Source organism: Amblyomma maculatum, chromosome 11 (assembly GCF_055883805.1).
Source record: "Amblyomma maculatum isolate TAMU_Amacu chromosome 11, ASM5588380v1, whole genome shotgun sequence".
In the NCBI taxonomy this organism is placed as follows: Eukaryota; Metazoa; Arthropoda; class Arachnida; order Ixodida; family Ixodidae; genus Amblyomma; species Amblyomma maculatum.
In genome coordinates, this window is record NC_139354.1 from 26,257,762 (window position 1) to 26,276,209 (window position 18,448).

An 18,448-nucleotide genomic window follows, 5' to 3' on the forward strand; every position below is an offset into this window, starting at 1 on the left:
GATCAGGAGTAAAAAAAAAACGGATGGGGGAGGGGGGGGAGGGGGGGGCAGTCCATGGAAGAATCCAGAATTTTTAGAAATGTACATGTTCCAGCTGGAAACATTATGCCAACATTTTAGTAAACCAGAGATCTTTTATCGCTGAAATTAATGACACAGAAGATGACGACCACAGGCACATATATGCTTTGATATTGAAGAAATGACGCGAGAGATCAAATCCCAAATGCAGTGGGAGAAGTTGCTGGCAAGTGCTGTGTCGCTGTTTCTCGACCACACAACAGTCTGCTGGAACCTACTGGAAAGTACCCTCTCACATAACTACCTTAGGAGTATGCGAGTTCCAGAATTAAAACTCTGAGCTGATTACGAGTAAAAAAACATGGTTCTTTGAAAGCTCAGTGTCACAGGTGGAAACTGTGTCCTTCCTTTGCATGCTATATCTGCAGCCCTTCGTGCTCTTTACTTTGTGCTGACTGCACCTAGGACAGATTCCAAGCAACAGAAACACCCCCAGAGGGTGCCGCAGAGTGATGCTACTGGCTTGGATATACTTGGCTAATTTTCTTCTTTGGCCAAGTCTAGTTCTTAGCCAATAGCTAAATCTAGCAGGTCTGTCACTGACAGGAAAGTTGCTTAGTTATAACCGAATTTTAAAAATTGAACTTGGTGTAGTTTTACAATTAGTTAAAAATGCATCCAAACATTATGTTTTAAAAAAATTACAAGTTGGTCTTCATTTCTTACAGCTAGAAGTTGAGTAGATTATTCTGTGATGTTTGTTCAAGAGTGGGTAGTACTGAAATGGTCTGCGAACATTTAAATAAACAGAGCATGCAGTACAACTGTAGCAATACACCAGTGAATGGTCTAAATTTTAAGATATGGTTTTTGATCAAGTTCTCATCACAGCAACTTATGTACTGTGCATCCCATTCAGAGGTAAAAAAATAAAATGTCATGCAGTGGCTATTTATACAAAGTGGGATGCCACTGGGTGACTGCTTGGCTGCAACATGGGATAGTCGGAATTTGCAGAACACTGTACATGTTATTGAGCTATGTTATCGAAGTTTTATTTCCTTAAAGGTCCCCTTTTCTGGGGATGTTACATAAGGTGTGGAAATATACTTTAAATGCCAACAAACAGCATTACGTAACACTGAAGATAATCTGTTGCCTACGCCTGATAAACAGATGGCGAAGCGATGATGTGATAGGGAAGGCCTTCCATCTCTCTCTTGTCATCTCCTTGTGCAATTTTGTTTTTCCTTAATTTCTTTATTTTCAGTTATGAAACTTTTTGTTTACATATTGTGGAAGTACCTACTTAGCATGAATGCAACATGGCTACAAATACAACAGAGTTTGATTTCATGTAAAAAACCAAAGCCTTGCATGAACATGGCATCACCTTCTGCTGTTTTTATCACCTAAGAGGCAATAGATGAGAAATGCGTGCCCTATTTCTGGCTGAAATTTTATTCTCTTTCACATTCTAAACAGATCGTGCCACCTTCTTTCCACATTCACAGCCAGCTTTGCTTTTTCTTCCCCTATGTGCCACATGCTTTGCCTCATGGCTTCAAGGCCTATGTAAAGTTGGCTTCTCCTAAAAGCTGCTGAGCCTGGTGGTAAAGCCATTAACACAACATGGGATACAGACACATGGCAGAGTTTCGTACAATGTAGCAGGTTGTTTTGGTTTACATGGTATTTAAAACCAAATTAAAATTATAACTACTCATTTCCTAACTATAAATGTGCTCAATCTGTAAAATATAAGTCATGGTCTCTTTTTTTTTGCGCTATAACCTTATGACATGTATTGGTGATAGATTGGTACCATCCAAAGTTAAAAGTTTTAACTCAGCGGACTATCTACACGTGCGAGTATACAGCATTTCCTTTTCCAATATCACCCTACTATACATAAAATGCCCAATGTGATTCTAAGTGGTGTGCGCAAACTATGTATGCGGTACAAATATTCTAGCAAAAAAAAAAGAATTACTTTTTTTTTCAGCCAGAATTGAGCTCTGCAAAGTATGCACTGAGGGCAAACTTAATAACAACAGTTGGAGTATCTTTCATGTGGTGGTCTGGCTACCCAACCATTTCCCTTCACCCTGTGCTTTATCAACCTCTAATGAGGGATGTTTGTTGTACTGTACAGCATTGTGAAATCATTTAAAGAACCTTGTTTTTAAAATGGCAAGGTGTAAAACAGTCTCAAAGCAGCATGCAGTCACTGTTCTGCGACGCGACATGAGCTCCGATGATGTGAGCACTACACCAAAGAATGCATTTTTACATAAAAACCTGCTCCACGAAAATGGAGGACAAAGATCCAGATGAACATCACAAACTTGCCCAGCCATATCTAATGCTCAGCAAGAAAATGATTGACAACATTGGAAGCATGACTGACTTCATTGGGCAGAGTTTGCAATTTGTTTCATTTATTTTGTTTTAAAACTAATACTTTTCAGGCTGTACCAGCGCTCTTTATATGGCGTGCTCCTCTAAACATATCAGCCAACTTGCCCAACACGTTCCAGGTCATGATAACATTGGACATTGCACCTATTTCCTTGACCAGGCAGCTTGTATCCATGAGTTCATTGTACTACATCCCTCACAATTTGGAACAGGAATGTAAAATGTGTACTGCCATTACGCATGCAGTAACACAGTAACACTCTTGAGCGAGTTTTCTATGCAGTGACCATTACCGAGTGTAAAATTTTCACTGATGATGCTGTTATGCAGAATTAAAACATCTTAACTTAGTGCTGTTTAGTCAGCATTGTTCCGCTGAGTGTATGTATGCTTTCTTTATTTACTTTGTGAGTTTGTATATTTGACTGAGCTATTTCCACTTGCTATGATATGAGAGCAAGTTGCAGTGTGTATGAAAACATTTTAAAAATTAAAAAAGGTACTCACACTAACTTCTCAAGTCACCCAAAACAAGCTTCCAGGAATAGACCACATGCCGTCCCAAATGCTTGCTCCTTTTGCACATGTGTTGGTCCTGCTTGCTTTCTTGTCGTTATAATCACCACCTATGCCAATATATATATATATATATATATATATATATATATATATATATAATTGGTTCACAGGAAAAGAAAGGCACAGAGTCTGTCACACTTGCTCTGTGGACACCTGAACCATGCCATAAGCGAAAGGAGGAAGGTGGGAGTGGAAGTGGAATGAGAGAAAGAGGAGCCATAGTGGAGGGCTACGGAGTAATTTAGACCACCTGAAGATCTTTAACGTGCGCTGAGATCGTACTGCACAGGGACCCCTCTCCGTTTCGCCTCCATCGAAATGCAGCCGGCGGTGGTCGGGATCGAACCCTGGTACTCCGGCATAGTAGCCGAGCATCTTAACCACTGCACTGCCATGTCATTGCTGTGGTGCAAGGGATCGACGCTGCGTTTTCAGTCGCCACCTATGCCAACCAAATAAAAAAAACAAGAAATGAGCACAGCCATACATTATCCAACCACTACCTCGTAGTCCTTTGTTCCCGACTGCTTATCTGCAATTTATTTCCTCTCCGATATAATTTAAATGCAGCTTTCAGAAAATATTATCAAGACAAGTACACACCAGGTATCACTTCTAGCTGTATATCAACCTAATATTAGCATGGATTCGATCACTAAGAGGAGCACACATAATAAGAAATATTCTTTGGCTCTAATTTTCGTGAAATTATACTCCTACCGGAACAACTGTTCCCTCAGACAGTGCAAGGATGCAAATTGCCACTAAGTATTTTAGAATTCAGACTTAAAAAAAAGACTTAATTAATGCCATTTGTCTACCTGGAGTCCTATTTACACAGTTAATTTTTGTCCTTTCTTTATTTCCACCTTAATTTCAGTTTTGTTTCTTTATCCTCCTGGATATAATGTATGAGACCCTTTTTCACTGGCCATAGCATTAGCCTGTAGCAAGGCCGCTATAAATAAAAACAAATTCAATTTTAAAGATTAAGCTGGTGATTGGCTCAACGGAGTTTGGCTCAATGGTACTGACATTAACATAAAGGAATAAATGTACCCGGTACATAGAGTGGTCTCTGAAACGTTTTGGAGTATTCAGCATGCCTCTGGTATGGGATGATGAAAGATCAGAGCCATGCAGTCTTCAGGAGTGCTTGCATACTCAATAACATCAAGGTGTACACTATTCTTTTCACAGTTGAACCCAAAGGTGGTTGCAGTGACTTATGTAGCGATTTATTCACCATGAATCAGAAGATTAAGTTATATGGTATAATTAATGCGTCCACAGTTTCTTATAAAACAAAAAAAAAAAGAGAGAACAGCACCGCATCTTGGAAAGCTTAGTTGTGGGCCAGCTGCCAGCTGGTATGGCATAGTCAAAATGGCTCAAAGCTAAATGATTGCAAGTTGAAGGCTGAGCAAATAACGAAAAATGGCACACAAGAGCGAACGAGAAATGCAGAGATAAACATTGAAAAAAATCCACCGGGTAAGCAAAATATTTTGTTTACAAGTTTTCATCATCGTGTGGTAATATGTTGGCCAAATTGGATGCTGTGCAAACGAGAGGTGTGCATGCACAGAAACACACGACTAGAAACTGTGGCATCAGGACATTTGGGTCCATGCTATGTTGGAGAGTAAATGTGATCCCAGGTTTGACAGCACGTGCATTGTTGATCACTTGTGAGATCGCAGAGCGAGAAATAACACAAACATACCCCGTGGCATTAGGTAGAGACGCGGCCAGGGTACTTGTACCAGGGTGGTGTGGAGGCTGTGGAGGGTGGTTAAACATTGGGTAGGCATGAGTCCATTGTGGCATCACTCCTGATCGAAGGGAAATTAATAAAATGAACAAAAATTATAGGGCACACTTAAGCTCCACCTTAGGGTATGGCACGATAGCATAGGCTATTAGCCCACATATAAAGGCCCACTTTAACCAAGTCATATGAACGTGCCTGCGTGGCCTAAAGAAGAGGCCCAAGTTAGCAGCTGCTGCCAAACATACGTCAGGCAAATCTGCGCCCAGTTCATGCTCGGCCATGTTAACTGCCAACTACCATCAGCTGGCATCATGCTCGCGATTTTTCACTCACAGCATCATAGCTAGCGGATGGTCGCCAAGGCCGGATTTTTGGTGAACAGGGCATTTAACGCTATCTCATTAGAATAGGGCCACAAGAGATTCACACGCTCACTTATCAGTGAGGGGTCCTAATCAGAATGTCCTGCTGAAATTGTATTGGAAGTTTTGGGGTCCCCATCCCTACCAAAGCAGATGCGCAGGTGTACCAAGCGCTTTATTTACTGATAAAAGATATTGAAATATATGAAGAAGGCTGACTTAGATTAACATCCACTTCTGTGCACATTGCCAATTTGTAAACACTGCCTTGTTATTGCTAATTACCTGTTTTCTCACAAGTGTTTTTGTTCCAACATTTTTTTGTAGCGAAAGCTATACACTGCGGTAGGTTTTCAAGACCTCAGGTGGCCGCAGCTACGTCGTAAAAAGGCGTAGCTACAAGAAGAAGAAGAAGAAGGCGACAAAGAGGAAGAAGGACACTGGGTCACCTGCAGCTAATGTGTCCACATTCGGTTCAGCAGTGTTGAACCCTTCTCATTTTTTATTGTGAAAGCAATGCTACGCCAGGTCTAACCGCTCATCCCTGTGTGCCGTGTTGTGGTCCCTCATAAATCAGCCTGCCATGATGTTTGAATTCATGTTACCCCTACGCCACTGGCAGGAGCTGCCAACTCACGTCGCTCCTTTCATATGGGTGATAACAGAATTAGCCTGCTAGAACCGTTTGCATTCTCGTTACCCCTATGATACGTAGGGGAATAATGCAGCAGCCAAAAGAAGCTTCCGCAGTTGCTTTCGCAATTCAACTAGGGTTAACCACAGCCAAACTACAACTAATTTTTTTCTGGACCTGTATACAAAATCTTCACACAACATGGCTGTTTTTAAAACATTTAAAGTCATAGAGGTCATGTTAGCCAGTCTTTTCTTTGTGAATATTTGTCCTTGTAAAGTTCCATGTAATTACAAGAAATCGCAAAAAGGCAGGTGCATAAACGACAGATTGCGAGAGCACCGAAGAGCAGTGGGAACCCTTGTAAAGAGTAGTCATTTAGCCTTGCACTGCAGCCGCTGCCCTAACCCTACTAGTCCATCATGCACCCCTGCGTTGAGCGACAGACATGTGCTGCGCAGCTTCAAGCAGCAGTTGAGCAGGGAGATATTTGAGGCCCTTGAGATTCACAATCAAGGTGATAATTGCGTTAGCAGTAGCCCGGTTGTGCTGTCACCCAAAGAGCTGGAATTTTTAAAGAGGAGAATGACACATAGCCATAGGTGATGAGGCTCTAATCTGTACGATAATGCAGAGGCGAAGATTTGGGAGCATGCGCTCAAGTGATAGCGTTGTACAATTTTTGCATATATTGACGTTACGTCCATTAAACTATCAGTTGAAGTTCAGCGTTTGTCTCTTGTCTTTCTCCTTTAGCCTTGTCTTTAATTTTACGCTGACAAAATATGCACTCTACTTATCAAGACCAACTAGCCCGTCTTTCTACGTTAACCTTAATTAGGTTTCTTTCACTTTAATAATAGCCTCAAGCACTTGTTAAATACTTCTCTAAACATGCAAGACATGGTAAAGCAAAGCTAAACAATGCAAAAATTTGCCAAACAAATGCTATATATTGCTTCTGTGCGTGTATCCGTGTGTTAATCACTTGCTTAATTTTTTTTTTTGGGGGGGGGGGGGGGGGGGGGAATATGACAAGGAAGGCATTTTTAGGTAAAGCAGCCTGTATTATCTTCACTCACCAGCAAGGAGGTATGAAAAAGGTGTCAAGAGAAATAGCACTGCAGGCATCATGCCTATCTAAAATTTGAGCTTAGTCCTCATGACATCCCATAACAAATATCCTGGTGACGCCCGTGCCTCTGTGCTGCTAGTCACTAGACTGCATGACTTTAAATATTGTTTTGTCATGCATCCCAGAGGTTCTTCAACAGAATTTTGCATGTTATAAATGCGTGTTCTGCTGCTGAATAAATGACAGCCAAGCCAAAAAGGCCACAGAATCAATTTTTGTTGAAGACAATAAGCGAATTAAGTTCTATGCCCCTATATGTTTGAGAGTAAATTTGAATATAATAGTTGAAATTTAAAAGGATAAAGAGCATGAGCGGAACATTTAATGCAGGGAAAGGACATCAAGGAACAAGCTGTTTGCTTTGTGATGTTTAATTAATGAGACTTAGGCTATGAGGGGATGCTAAAGTGGAGAGCTATGGATAACTTCGACTACATAGCGTTCTTTAATGTGCACAGACACCGCATAACACTGTGGCCAGGATCAAACCTGTGCCGTCGGGATCAGCAGTCGAGCCACTGTGATGGGGCAAGCAGCAATTGAAGTTGGCTTGCATCGATTGATTACTTTCCACTGGGGTGTTTCGACTGAAAACAGGTATTTTACAAACTAGAAAGGGCAAAAAAAGGAAAGAATTGCATGCATCATCGCCACTGCTCATTTTTGCAAGAAAATCGCACATGACGTCACAGTTTATTTTCTGCTGTAGATCTCTGAAGCTAGGCAGTCCCATTACTCCCTTCCTAAACAGTCATCCCAGTGTCCTTTCCACTCTTGGCATCACAAATTTGAATCAAGTGGTGCGAAAGAAAAACACCACTTTCAGATCGCGTTTTCTGGACAGCAAATGAATCTCTTGCTGCTGAATAAGCTATGGCATAGACCAGAGGTGATCAAACTACAATACAAGAGCTGCATGCATATGCAACTCCTCGCAACTCTTAGTGCGGCTCCCAGCCACCTTGCATTTGAATTCCTTTCCCCACTGATTTAACACGATCCAGACAAGGTTAAGCTTAGTGAATATTACACCAAGCTTAAAAACTTGAGAGAGACTTCAAATCTCAATTTCAGAATAACAGAGAACTCAAGCTTTCTTTCGGGCTCCTCACCAATCCTTTCAAGATTGATGTGTTAAGTGAAGGCTAACAATGAAAACCTTTGTTGATGATGTCGCAGTGTTTGAAGTGAGGCTCCAAGAGGAATGACTGAAAAAGAGGGTCGCACGATCTGCAGAGTGTGCTTAATTCTGTTGGGACATGCCAGAAGCAACGTCATGAGAAGAATGTGAGACAGAAACTACCAACTGCTGTGAAACACTTTTCCTAACTATGAAAGTGGTTCAGTCAAAACAGCGCACGACATGTACAGACAAACGTCTAACTAAGCTGCTCTGGACTGCAACTATATCATTCGGGCCAATGCTCAAGGTACTTGTTTTAGGAATGGGGTGGCAAAATCAGAGGAATATTGAGCACTCTTTGCCTGTGCGGCATTTACTCTGTCCGTTGACTTTATTGGAGGGAACAAAAAAAAATATGCCACGCTGCCTTTTTTGCAGTGGCTCTTGATAAAAAGATATTATTTTCATAGCTACCTATGCATGCCTGTCTAGACCCCTCTGGCACAGATGGAGAGCCATATATTCAGTTTTGCTAACAGTAAAAAGCAGATAACAGTTCGCACTCCCCCAGAAGATATAAGTAATGAAGTTGAGCGACAGAATGCCTGTCAAGAAAAGAAAAAAGTTGATCCAAATCGGCCATGAGTAATTAGGTCAAGAGCTGATGAAATGTGACTCATTAGCTCTGGCATCACAGATGCAGCACAGTAATAACTCAATGGCAATTTGAAACATCCTTTTTTTTTTTTCCTGGAGAGATCAAACAATTGTGCAAGAATGAGGAAAGTGCTAATGGCACACTGCATGAGCCCACAAGCAGGTATGAGCACTGCAAAACAAAACACACAATGAAAGAACGCTAGGAAGACGGGGCAAGCTTAAGGACAAACACCCGTTTGCTCGCTTCTCCCGTCTTCCTAGCGCTGTTTCATTCTATTTTTCAAAATGAATGAACCGGCCTGTATTTGCACTATTCTGGTCTTGAACTACAAAACATGCCTCCTTCAGCAAACTGGTGTACTTTTATGCTGACACACCAATGGAATGTTCCATACATTTGTGAGATGGGATTCAGGATAAGGATAGTGTAAAGAAGAAGACCTGGCGCCAGCGCGCCGGCATGAGATGCGAGAACTAGCTGTTCAATCCAGCGCCCACCTGAAAGCGCCTACCTCAACCAGTCCTCCACATGATGGTCGACCGTGCCACTGGAAATGGCAGGATCCCGTGACGAAGAGCACCGGGGCAGGTTGTGGGTGGCGAAGCGGTTGGTTGGATAGCATCACCTGGCATCGCGGTAGCAAGGGTACGACTCTGTAGCTCCAGGATCAGTCCTCACAGACTTCACCAAGATTATAACGAGCTTTATTGTAAGGAGAGCTCGTTTGCTAGGGCTAGGTCAAGGTGGGCGCTCGCTCGAACAGCTGGTGCTCGCGTCTCGTGCCGGCGTGGTGGCGCCAGGTCATCTTCTTCTTTGTAATAGAAAAAATTAGTGGCATGTCAGATTTGCTGTTACACAGTTTTTCACTGACCACCATGTATTTAGCTGTGCTTTCATGCCAGGCGTCACCTAGAAGATGGACTGTCTCTTTTTTCACAGGCATCCCCGTGAACATGTGAATGATGCAACGTTTTCTTTTTTAATAAACTGTGACTGCACAGCTCATGGCAGTGAATCCTCAGTGGAGGGGCAGGGGGGTAATAATTAGGGTTGCGAGAATTAAATTACATTGTGCTGATACAAAGTTTATGCCATGAGGAATGTTACTTCCGAAGGCTGCAGGTCAATTGGGATTCCATGGCTTTTAGCTACTACTGCTTGATGTGGAAGCTTGGAAAAGCTGATTACTATTTTTGTTTAAAGCCACACAAATCACATGACAGATGGCAGAAAAGACATACAAAGAGCTACATATGCAGTGCTCATGTGCAAATTTCAATTTCCATCCATCGTCTGACTGGCATGTTTTAAGTATGTAGTTTTGTGTTTAGCTTCTGCCAAAGTGCAGCTGTTGCGCCTAGAAGCACAATTTATACTCATTGGTCGACTACATAGCCATAGCTACCGGACAATACTGAACAGAGAAAAGCTGGAATTTTCCGTCACTGGGACGGCTCGCTATTTCATTTACCCAGAATCAACTGCGTACTAGCTCGTGTTTCAGCTCCCATGATGACAACAGAAGGATTTAACAATGAGAAACAGAGAAAAATTTACTCAAGCACGTCATCCAAAAATAGTCAGTTGAAAGTCCTTAGCCAAGTTTTCCAGCTAAATTTTCTGCACTGAACAACCCGAAAAGCAATTTCTAATTTATTATTGAACCCTTCACAAAGAGATGTTGGTGGGCTCAAAAATTGCCAAAGCGCGAGCATAATTAAAGCGCACCACTGTGTGGCAAAAGTGTGTTAGCAGCCCGACTAGGACAGAAAATGAGCAATTTCACTGCAATTTCGATGCTCAAAACGTAACTTTTGATGGGCGCAGCTACAAGACCGAATGTACCCTTCTGAGTACGGTTTATAATACTCCACAGTGTCACTAAAGCAACCGCGTTATTCACTCAGCAAGACAACAGGTGCGATCAGTAGTTAAGCTAACTTCTGCTGTAGAGAAAAAATATGGTGCCCTCCTGACAGCACGAGCGATGGAGAGCACCAGCTTCGCAAAATGGACTGCATAAACCCAAACCGCGTTATCCGCATACGAAAAAGGGCCTACAGGTATCGGAGCGCCGCAGTGGTCCAGACCTGCGACTCACCAGGGCAGTTTCGACGGCAAGCAGAATGTGCTGTTCTTTAACTTGGCAGTAACTGCGGTTGGCGTAAGACAGCACCTGCGCCAACACAGTCCGCGCAGCACAACGCGCCCATCTCGCCTTAGCGTCAATCAAGCAGTGGCAATTTACGCCGCAACCGCCGCAAGCGCACTTCTTCATTGAGGTCACTGATGCACGCGATAGACTTGAGCGCTAACCTAAACCCGGCCCGAGTCCAGCGAAGCTTGCCGCTGACGCGACCTCGGTTTCCGGCTTCGGGCGACGTCACACCGCCTTCTTTGGCGACGCGGGACTCCAGGTACGCTTCCATATCCTCCGTGTCGTCGTCCAGGCGAAGCAGCCACGAGTCGGTGTGAGCTAGACATCTGTGAGACCTTATCCTGGCCACAGCGACGACATCGGTGACCAGGAGGCCGCAGTAGTAGGCCGTGCTGCTTGCTCCGTTTTGCCGGCATGACCGCCAGCACTCCTTCAGGTCACTGAAACTCAAGAGGCTTCGGCACTTGCGGCAGTCGATGCCCGTCAGTGCCGCAGGGTCACATGAGGCAGTCTCAGTGCTCTTCGATGTCATATTGGCGAAAGTCACTGCTTGGGCATGCTTTCAATCGCGCCGGGTATGAATGCTGAAAGCATAGTTTTTCTTTCCTCCATAGCAGAAAGCCCGCCAACTTTGTACTACTGTAGCGGCGCCTTTCGACGTATAAAGAAATTAAGGTAAACTAAAGAATAAATATAAGCACAACGAAATGCAGTATGATTAAAATTGTTGTTAACGGTTCACGTTTAAATATCTTAAAATATAATTTAAAAAATCGTGTTTAAAAAAAACGCACTTTCTTAAAGCGCGAAATTCAAAGAAACAAAACGTTGGTCTTGACAAGAAGTTGGCCTTGACCGATGTTCAGGATCACCGTGTTCAGAATGTTCAGTATGGCGATTCTGCTGGTCAATGTCACGGTTATAGTGAACTAAAATAGTCACGGTCAAAGTCAAACCGTCGCTTATCAACCGCTTCAGCATAGTGCCTTGAATACGCTATACGTCTACGACTCCAATGTACTCGCGGTTCCTCACCCCAGCTGTCACTGCGTGCGAACAACGGGTGTTCGGACATTAGTGTCTGGTATGCTACATATATTGTCTTTTGCCAGCGTGGGGCACTTTTGTGTGAACAAGTCCGTGTTGGGGTCCAGTCGTCGCCTGCCCGTTGCCTTTGCAATTTTGGGGTGCACTCACTCTCGGGAGTGGAAGCGGAGGGCGGCAAAGGCAACAATAAATCCTGAATTTTCTTTATTATTGTTTATTTACAACATACCGCTGCCCGAGGGCTAAGCAGGATGGGTAGGATCACAAGATCAGTAAAAAAATATATACAGGCGCAAAAGACGCACGAACGATGAAAATAATAATCACTATGAAACTGACATCCACACGCAGATGAAGACAATGGACGTAGCCATGCTGAAAAGAATCGCTCGAAAACAGCATTTTTCGAGACAGAGAAGAAGAAGTGAACAGCGAAAGTAATTAGGTGTAACCAGCAAGTGCAAATAAACACACTTCCTTGGGGCAGTCGAGTATCAACACTACCAAAGGACAAAAAGAAAAATAGATCTAAAGTAGCATGAATGCGAAAATTTTAAATCTCTCAGCAGAAGAAAAGAACCAGGAAATAGTTCCAGATGTAAGCAAATACGCGCACAATCAAATCGTAAACTGTTCGAATAAGCAGCACTTGTGTGGGCAAAAAAGGAAATTTAAAAAAAAAAAAAAAAAAAAAAAAAAAAAAAAACGAAAGATCCATGAGCAAAGTGTGGATTTAGGCTGCGGCTGTGAGTATCAGGTTAGGCGTGGTGCATGTAGTCGCCTGAGCTGTAAATATTCTTTTTTTCCCGAAACCTGGGAAAGGAAGCTTGACTCTGGCAAGTGGTCTTCTTTTTTCCAAGGTTGGAAATGGTTTGCGGCCATGTGTTTAGGTAGTGAGCCATTGCTTTGATAACCGCAGAAAATGAATCGAATAGCCTTTCTTTGCATTATCTAAAAAATAATGTTGTTTAGGTATTTTATCAGCAGTGCAAGTTAATAACTTCGCATACTTCTAGACATGCGTTAATTTGTGGCTTAGAAAGAAAAGTTTCCTAGAAGCTACAGCTCAAGTTGTGCTGAGGTGACATTCCTTTCTGTCAAAAAAAGAAAAACGTACTTTCCAGGCCGCGTCACTACACGCAGTGCTGGAAAAACACGGAGTAATGACGGTGCTCGAGCCCAACGCTGCTATATCCCTCAGGCAGTGTGCACGCGTGAGTCAGGCATTGGCGCCAAAAAGCGATCTCCCTTTGCGCCAGCTCCATTTCTTGTTAAAGATTACTGTCATTCATTCATTTCTTTTTTTTTTTTTTTAATGTATATCTGGGTAAACAGGAACAACTTTTTCCTTATGTTTTATTCGTAAAAGAAAAACTGGACCTGAACCGATTACCATTAGATATTATTCGTGCTCCGCCTGCAATGGCTTTTTAGTTTCGATTGTAAACAGTCGTAACCGCATTGATAGGCTTTAAAAGAACGCACTCGTCTGATTATACCCCAATGATTGCTGTAGCGTGCACAGCAGTGATTATGTTGTTCATAAAAACGAGGAAGACAGGGCTGACTACTTGGTGAACCCCCAGGACAACGCGAGATAAGCAACGAATCACCTGAACAAATCGTTCCAACATTAAAGATAAGAACGTATCCAGCGTAATCAGCATGTTATTAGGCGCTGTTTCTGAGTTTAGATACGAATTCATCATATCAAACACGATCTAATGATTTATTAAAATCTAAAAAAACTGCATCTGTTAGCTGTTATCGATTGAAGAAGCAAATTCATGAATAATGGTCACAAGATCTTCAGATACCTCTTCTTAACATGCGCTAGAAGCGATTTTTTTTCCCTCAAAGTACGAGATAATATAAAGTCCTACAAGATGTGTTACATTTGCCTGATATAAGCCAAATAAGACGGTAGATAGAAGCACTCAAACCAATTGGCATTTTTTTAAAGACCGGGAAAGCGCTAGAAAAAGGTGCCAGACATTTGGAGCAATGCATTGTGCGCATTACAAACGAAAAAAAAAAAACGTTAAAATATGAGGGAGAGTTTCGGCACAATGGTGCAAGAAGAAATTTTGTATGTCATCTGTACAGAGTGAGAATTTAGTTTGAAAGCTCAGTATCAAGCTGAAAACTTTCCAAGAAATAAGGCATAAAATCAGCGGAAATGTCAATAGGGCAGCTTATGAACTACATCAGGAAACAGGAGACGGGTGAGCGAAGAAAGCTTAGTTGAATGGGGTCAGTCAAATCGGATGATTCATTCCTCCGCCCCTTCCTTAATTACCTTCGTGGAATCTGGCAGTTCTTCGTGTGCATTCCAGCTGCCTTCTCTCCACGTGCGCACAGCAGCTCGTTGCACGTGCGGACCGCGTAGTTCGGAAGAAAGAAGGCGCCCTTTGTGTATCTTTGTTTCTCTCTCCCTTTTTCTTCACCCCAAGTGCCTTGTAGGACAGGCTGGCAGGCATGCGGCCTTGCACCACGACCTCCTTGCACACGCAAGGCGTCCTCCTCTTTCTCAAGAAGTCTCCCCTCTCCCCTTCCCTCCCGCGCTCTCAGCTGTTGTGTTCGGAGATTTCTCTTCACAAGTTCACACACTTTTCCGCTGTGAGTGGTAGCCGGCAGGTCATCGCAAACAGTCCGTCAGTGATCATTGTCTGCAGTGACGCTAAAGCGTTGGTGGTCCACTGCAAGTTATACTGCGCCTGCCTGCCAGACGCCTACGGTGAGCAAAATTTCCTATCACGATTTTCTTTGTTGCGCCGAGTGGCTGAGAGATTTTCTTGTGCTAGCCAGGACGTTTCTCACGGACAAAGTATGTGTGTGCACTGACAAACAGGTCATCACCGGACTTTTCTGCGTTGAAAACATGCTAAACTTCAACTGAATTCTCTGTCAGTGAAGTCGTACATGCTCTGCCTTTAATTTTTTGGCTTGCTCGAAGCCTCATAAGCCGTGTTTACATGAATGTGGCAGCTAGCGCATCACATCCAGTTCCTAGCGTACCTATCACATTCATGTAAGCAGGGGTAATGCGCTAGGAAAGCGCATCGCAATTTCGCGCCAGGCAAGGCTGGATTTAGAATCGCAAGTCGACTTTCCCCGTGCATGTAAACCCGGTCGCATCGCATTAAGGGCAAGATGGCGGCGCCCGGTGGCCCGGCGAAGTGACGGCCGCTCGCCTCACCACCAATTCGTCGTTACCGCTCCACTGTGTCTCGCGTTCACTGCAAACAAATAGTGAACGAAGCTTTTTATTTGTCTGTAGATGGCCGCGCATCACAAAATTCTGGCGACGAAGTGCCCCGAACTTTAAGATAGCTTCTGAAATCGACAGCTGTTAGGCTTAGCGAGTAAGCGTTGCTTGGCCGCCATGGAGACGAAAATTGCCAGACAGCGAGGGATATTAAAATAGCTGCGGGTTGGATAAATGCGACGAAGTATTTAACTCCGCTTGTTAAGCTGTCTTATTATTTCTTACAGCTTTTTTCTTACTTGCAAAAAGAGCCGCTCACTCAAATCCATGATTCTGCCGTGAATTGTTATAAATAAAACATGAAATCAAATTGGGAAATTTTACAACTGGCGACCCCGTTGCTTTTATTATGCGACACCGGGTGCCGCTACCACAGCGCTGGAGATAAGTAATGGAGCTGAATATCTAACAGAGCATAAAAAATATATGTAGCAGCTAAGGGAAGCAGAAATGCAGGGCACTGTAGAATTGCAATAGGTATGAAGTGGTGCGAAGGATTTGGAAAGGGGTGATGGTTCCTAGTCTGACTTGCCAATGCAGTCCTGTGTATGAGATCAGAGGTCCGAGCACGGCTGGAAATTAAGCAGCGCGGAGTAGGTAGGCTTGCTTTGGGAGCTCATGGGCATACGCCAAACCAGGGTGTGCAGGGTGACCTGGGGTGGTCTTCTTTTGAGAGCAGGGAAGCTGGCAGCAAGATAGCGTTTGAGCAACGATTGAGAAATATGGGAGAAAAGCGTTGGGCTAGTAAAGTTTTCAGCTACCTTTACATGAGGAATGTTGACACAAAATGGAGAAAGCGGACAAGAAAATTGGCAAGCAAATATTTGGACAGCAGTAGGGAGACTAGCCAGGAATTATCGATTAAGAAAAAGGTTAAATAAACAGAGAGGAGTCTGTGGAAAATAGGGATGGAGACCAAATCAGAATTGGAAATTTACAGAACTCTCAAGCAGGAAATAGCCAAATAAAATATTTACGATAATTCTAGGGGCAGCTCATTGTTGTTCGAGGCTAGCGCAGGAGTGTTGCGGACTAAGACATACCGAGTCAAGTACCAAGAGATAGACACGCTGTGCGGTGTGTGTGGGGAGGATGTGGAAACAGCTGAACACATCATAATTGTCTGTAAAGGGATCTGCCCTATGGTTCCATGTAATGGGGCAGATGTATTCAGAGCATTGAGGTTTAAGGATAATGGAGGAAAAATAGACTTTAAAAGGGTAGAAATAACCAAACGAAGGTTAGCTGATTGTGCCTGAAATCAAAGCAAAAATAGGTACAAACTATATTAGTATTCACGGCTAGATGACCTGTGACGCCGCCCGATTCAAAGGGTTCAGCCTTATCCATCCATTAATCCAGATAACGCTCTACATGTAAACGCTGTCGCATCGCATTACCGTGAAGCGGTACTAAATGCGATGCGCTAATAGAGAGCTTTAGCTTACCGTGGTCCGCGATCCGCCACCGCGCATTCCACTGCGCATGCCCAGATCCCTTGGCGCCGATAGATGGCGCCACATACTTGATGTCGGCACATAGACCTGCCGCGTCGGAACCAATCAGCTTGTGCGCCCCGCCCACGCACGGTGGCGGATCACGGTAAGCTAAATCTCTCGGATGTCGCCTTCATGCAAGCACGGCTATCAGTCCACTTGCTTCTTCGCTTTGCTGCATGTTTTTCTTCCGTAGGGATTTTTTTTTTTTACAAACTGACTTGATTACTGAACACTGCTTTCCGGTATATGGGGCTGCCGAAAGCTTGCTTCGAACGATACTAGTTCTTTCGTCGCACTATGCAAGGGTGTATTCTGGAGATACCTTGTTGTCTTAGACCCTAGATGTTTCAGATGGTTTTCACAGTTCATTTTTTCTGCTTAGTGTGCCTGTAACAGAGAATCTTACGTGGGTTCTCCATGCTAATCGCCGGAGCAAAATGCTCGTCGTGATGTACGTGAAGAGAGATATCGAGCACACTGGAGAGGTCTCGAGGTGTCTGAGACCCTTTCCCCCCACCACCAATATTCAGAAGAGGTCTGAGACCCCCCCACCCACACACACACACAGTATGAAAGTATAAGGACTGTATGAATACGGATCCAGTCAACCGTTTTTTTTTTAATTCTTGTCAGTGGTGCAATCAAAAGATTTCCTCACTAATGTTTCGACAGTTTCGAAGTGGGTCTTAATAAGAACCATTAACAATTTTTCTAAAACCCGAGATGAAGAAAATAATTTCTTCCCTTTGTACAAAACGATTTGCGAAACAGGCCACCAGCCGCGTTTTCTCTTTCCCTCTTGATTTCGCTTTCCACCAGTGCTCGATGAGCCAAACTTTAAGCACTGCTGACATGTACATAGACCTAACTCAAGGCTCAGTAGGCACATCTTGTCCTTCCCTGCCGCAATACCACTGCGCGTGCAGGGCCTTCAGTCATATGTGGGCCTTCTGTTTGCGCAGCTGTAATGTCACAAATAGCTGCCCTCTATTCTTTTTAATTCCCGAAAACAGATTTTTCCAGGATGCAATGCCTTGATCATGGATATCTACCCACCACGTAAAGTAATTGCTCTTTTACTGTCCCCCCACCCCCAATGTTGGGGGCGACCTTATGGAGAGCATGATATTGAATAAGCCAGGGCTGCCCTGCCTTTCCCAGTGCGACAGACATCTTGAAGTGACCCCCGGTCCTACTCTTAATTGTCAAGTGTGAGTGAAGGGTAAAAGTATTTCTGCGGTCATTCATGTTCTCCAGCCTTTAGTTCAGAGCAACATGGAAGAGCTCTGCCAGCCTGTCCACGTATTGTTGGCCTTTGCGGTTATCAATAGGCGCGTTATGTAAGTCATTTTGATAACTAAAAGCCCGCACTTAATCAGCATCCGCAGATTGTTCTCGGTTTGCAGTTACTTCTGCTGATTAGATTTCCCGTATCGCGATAATCATCACCAAAATGGAGCACTGTCGCCTGATGACAGGGCTAAAAAGACGCTTGCACCCGTTCCCATTTTAGTGTCGGTCTTCCTCCAGACCATTGGAATGTGGAGTGTCTATTCTCAAACCACAAACAGCGGCGTGCGGCTTCAACTTTTTTTTTTCGAGAGAGGGGGTCTGACACTAACCCTGCGCCTGTTTCCAAAGTTCGCTGTTTCCTGCGACTATGTGCTGTAGACATTGACAGCCGTCTCACTGGGCCGCGGCTTCGAAGCTAAGATAGTGTTCGTACGGAAATAAGGCAGCTGCAGACACCAATTTCCTGTTAGCAG

At 43.7% G+C, this 18,448-nt stretch overlaps 1 protein-coding gene and 1 pseudogene across 1 annotated transcript; one reads left to right on the top strand and one right to left on the bottom strand.

The window, feature by feature from the left end:
* Window positions 1-16,442, top strand: part of LOC146173199 (uncharacterized) — a 174,475-nt pseudogene extending 158,033 nt beyond the window's left edge.
* Window positions 9,923-11,488, bottom strand: LOC146173201 (uncharacterized). Its single transcript, XM_084583776.1, has one exon. The coding sequence runs from the start codon at window positions 11,398-11,400 to the stop codon at window positions 10,936-10,938; it is 465 nt and encodes a 154-aa protein (XP_084439902.1). The 5' UTR covers window positions 11,401-11,488; the 3' UTR covers window positions 9,923-10,935.
* Window positions 16,443-18,448: the final 2,006 nt, after the last annotated feature.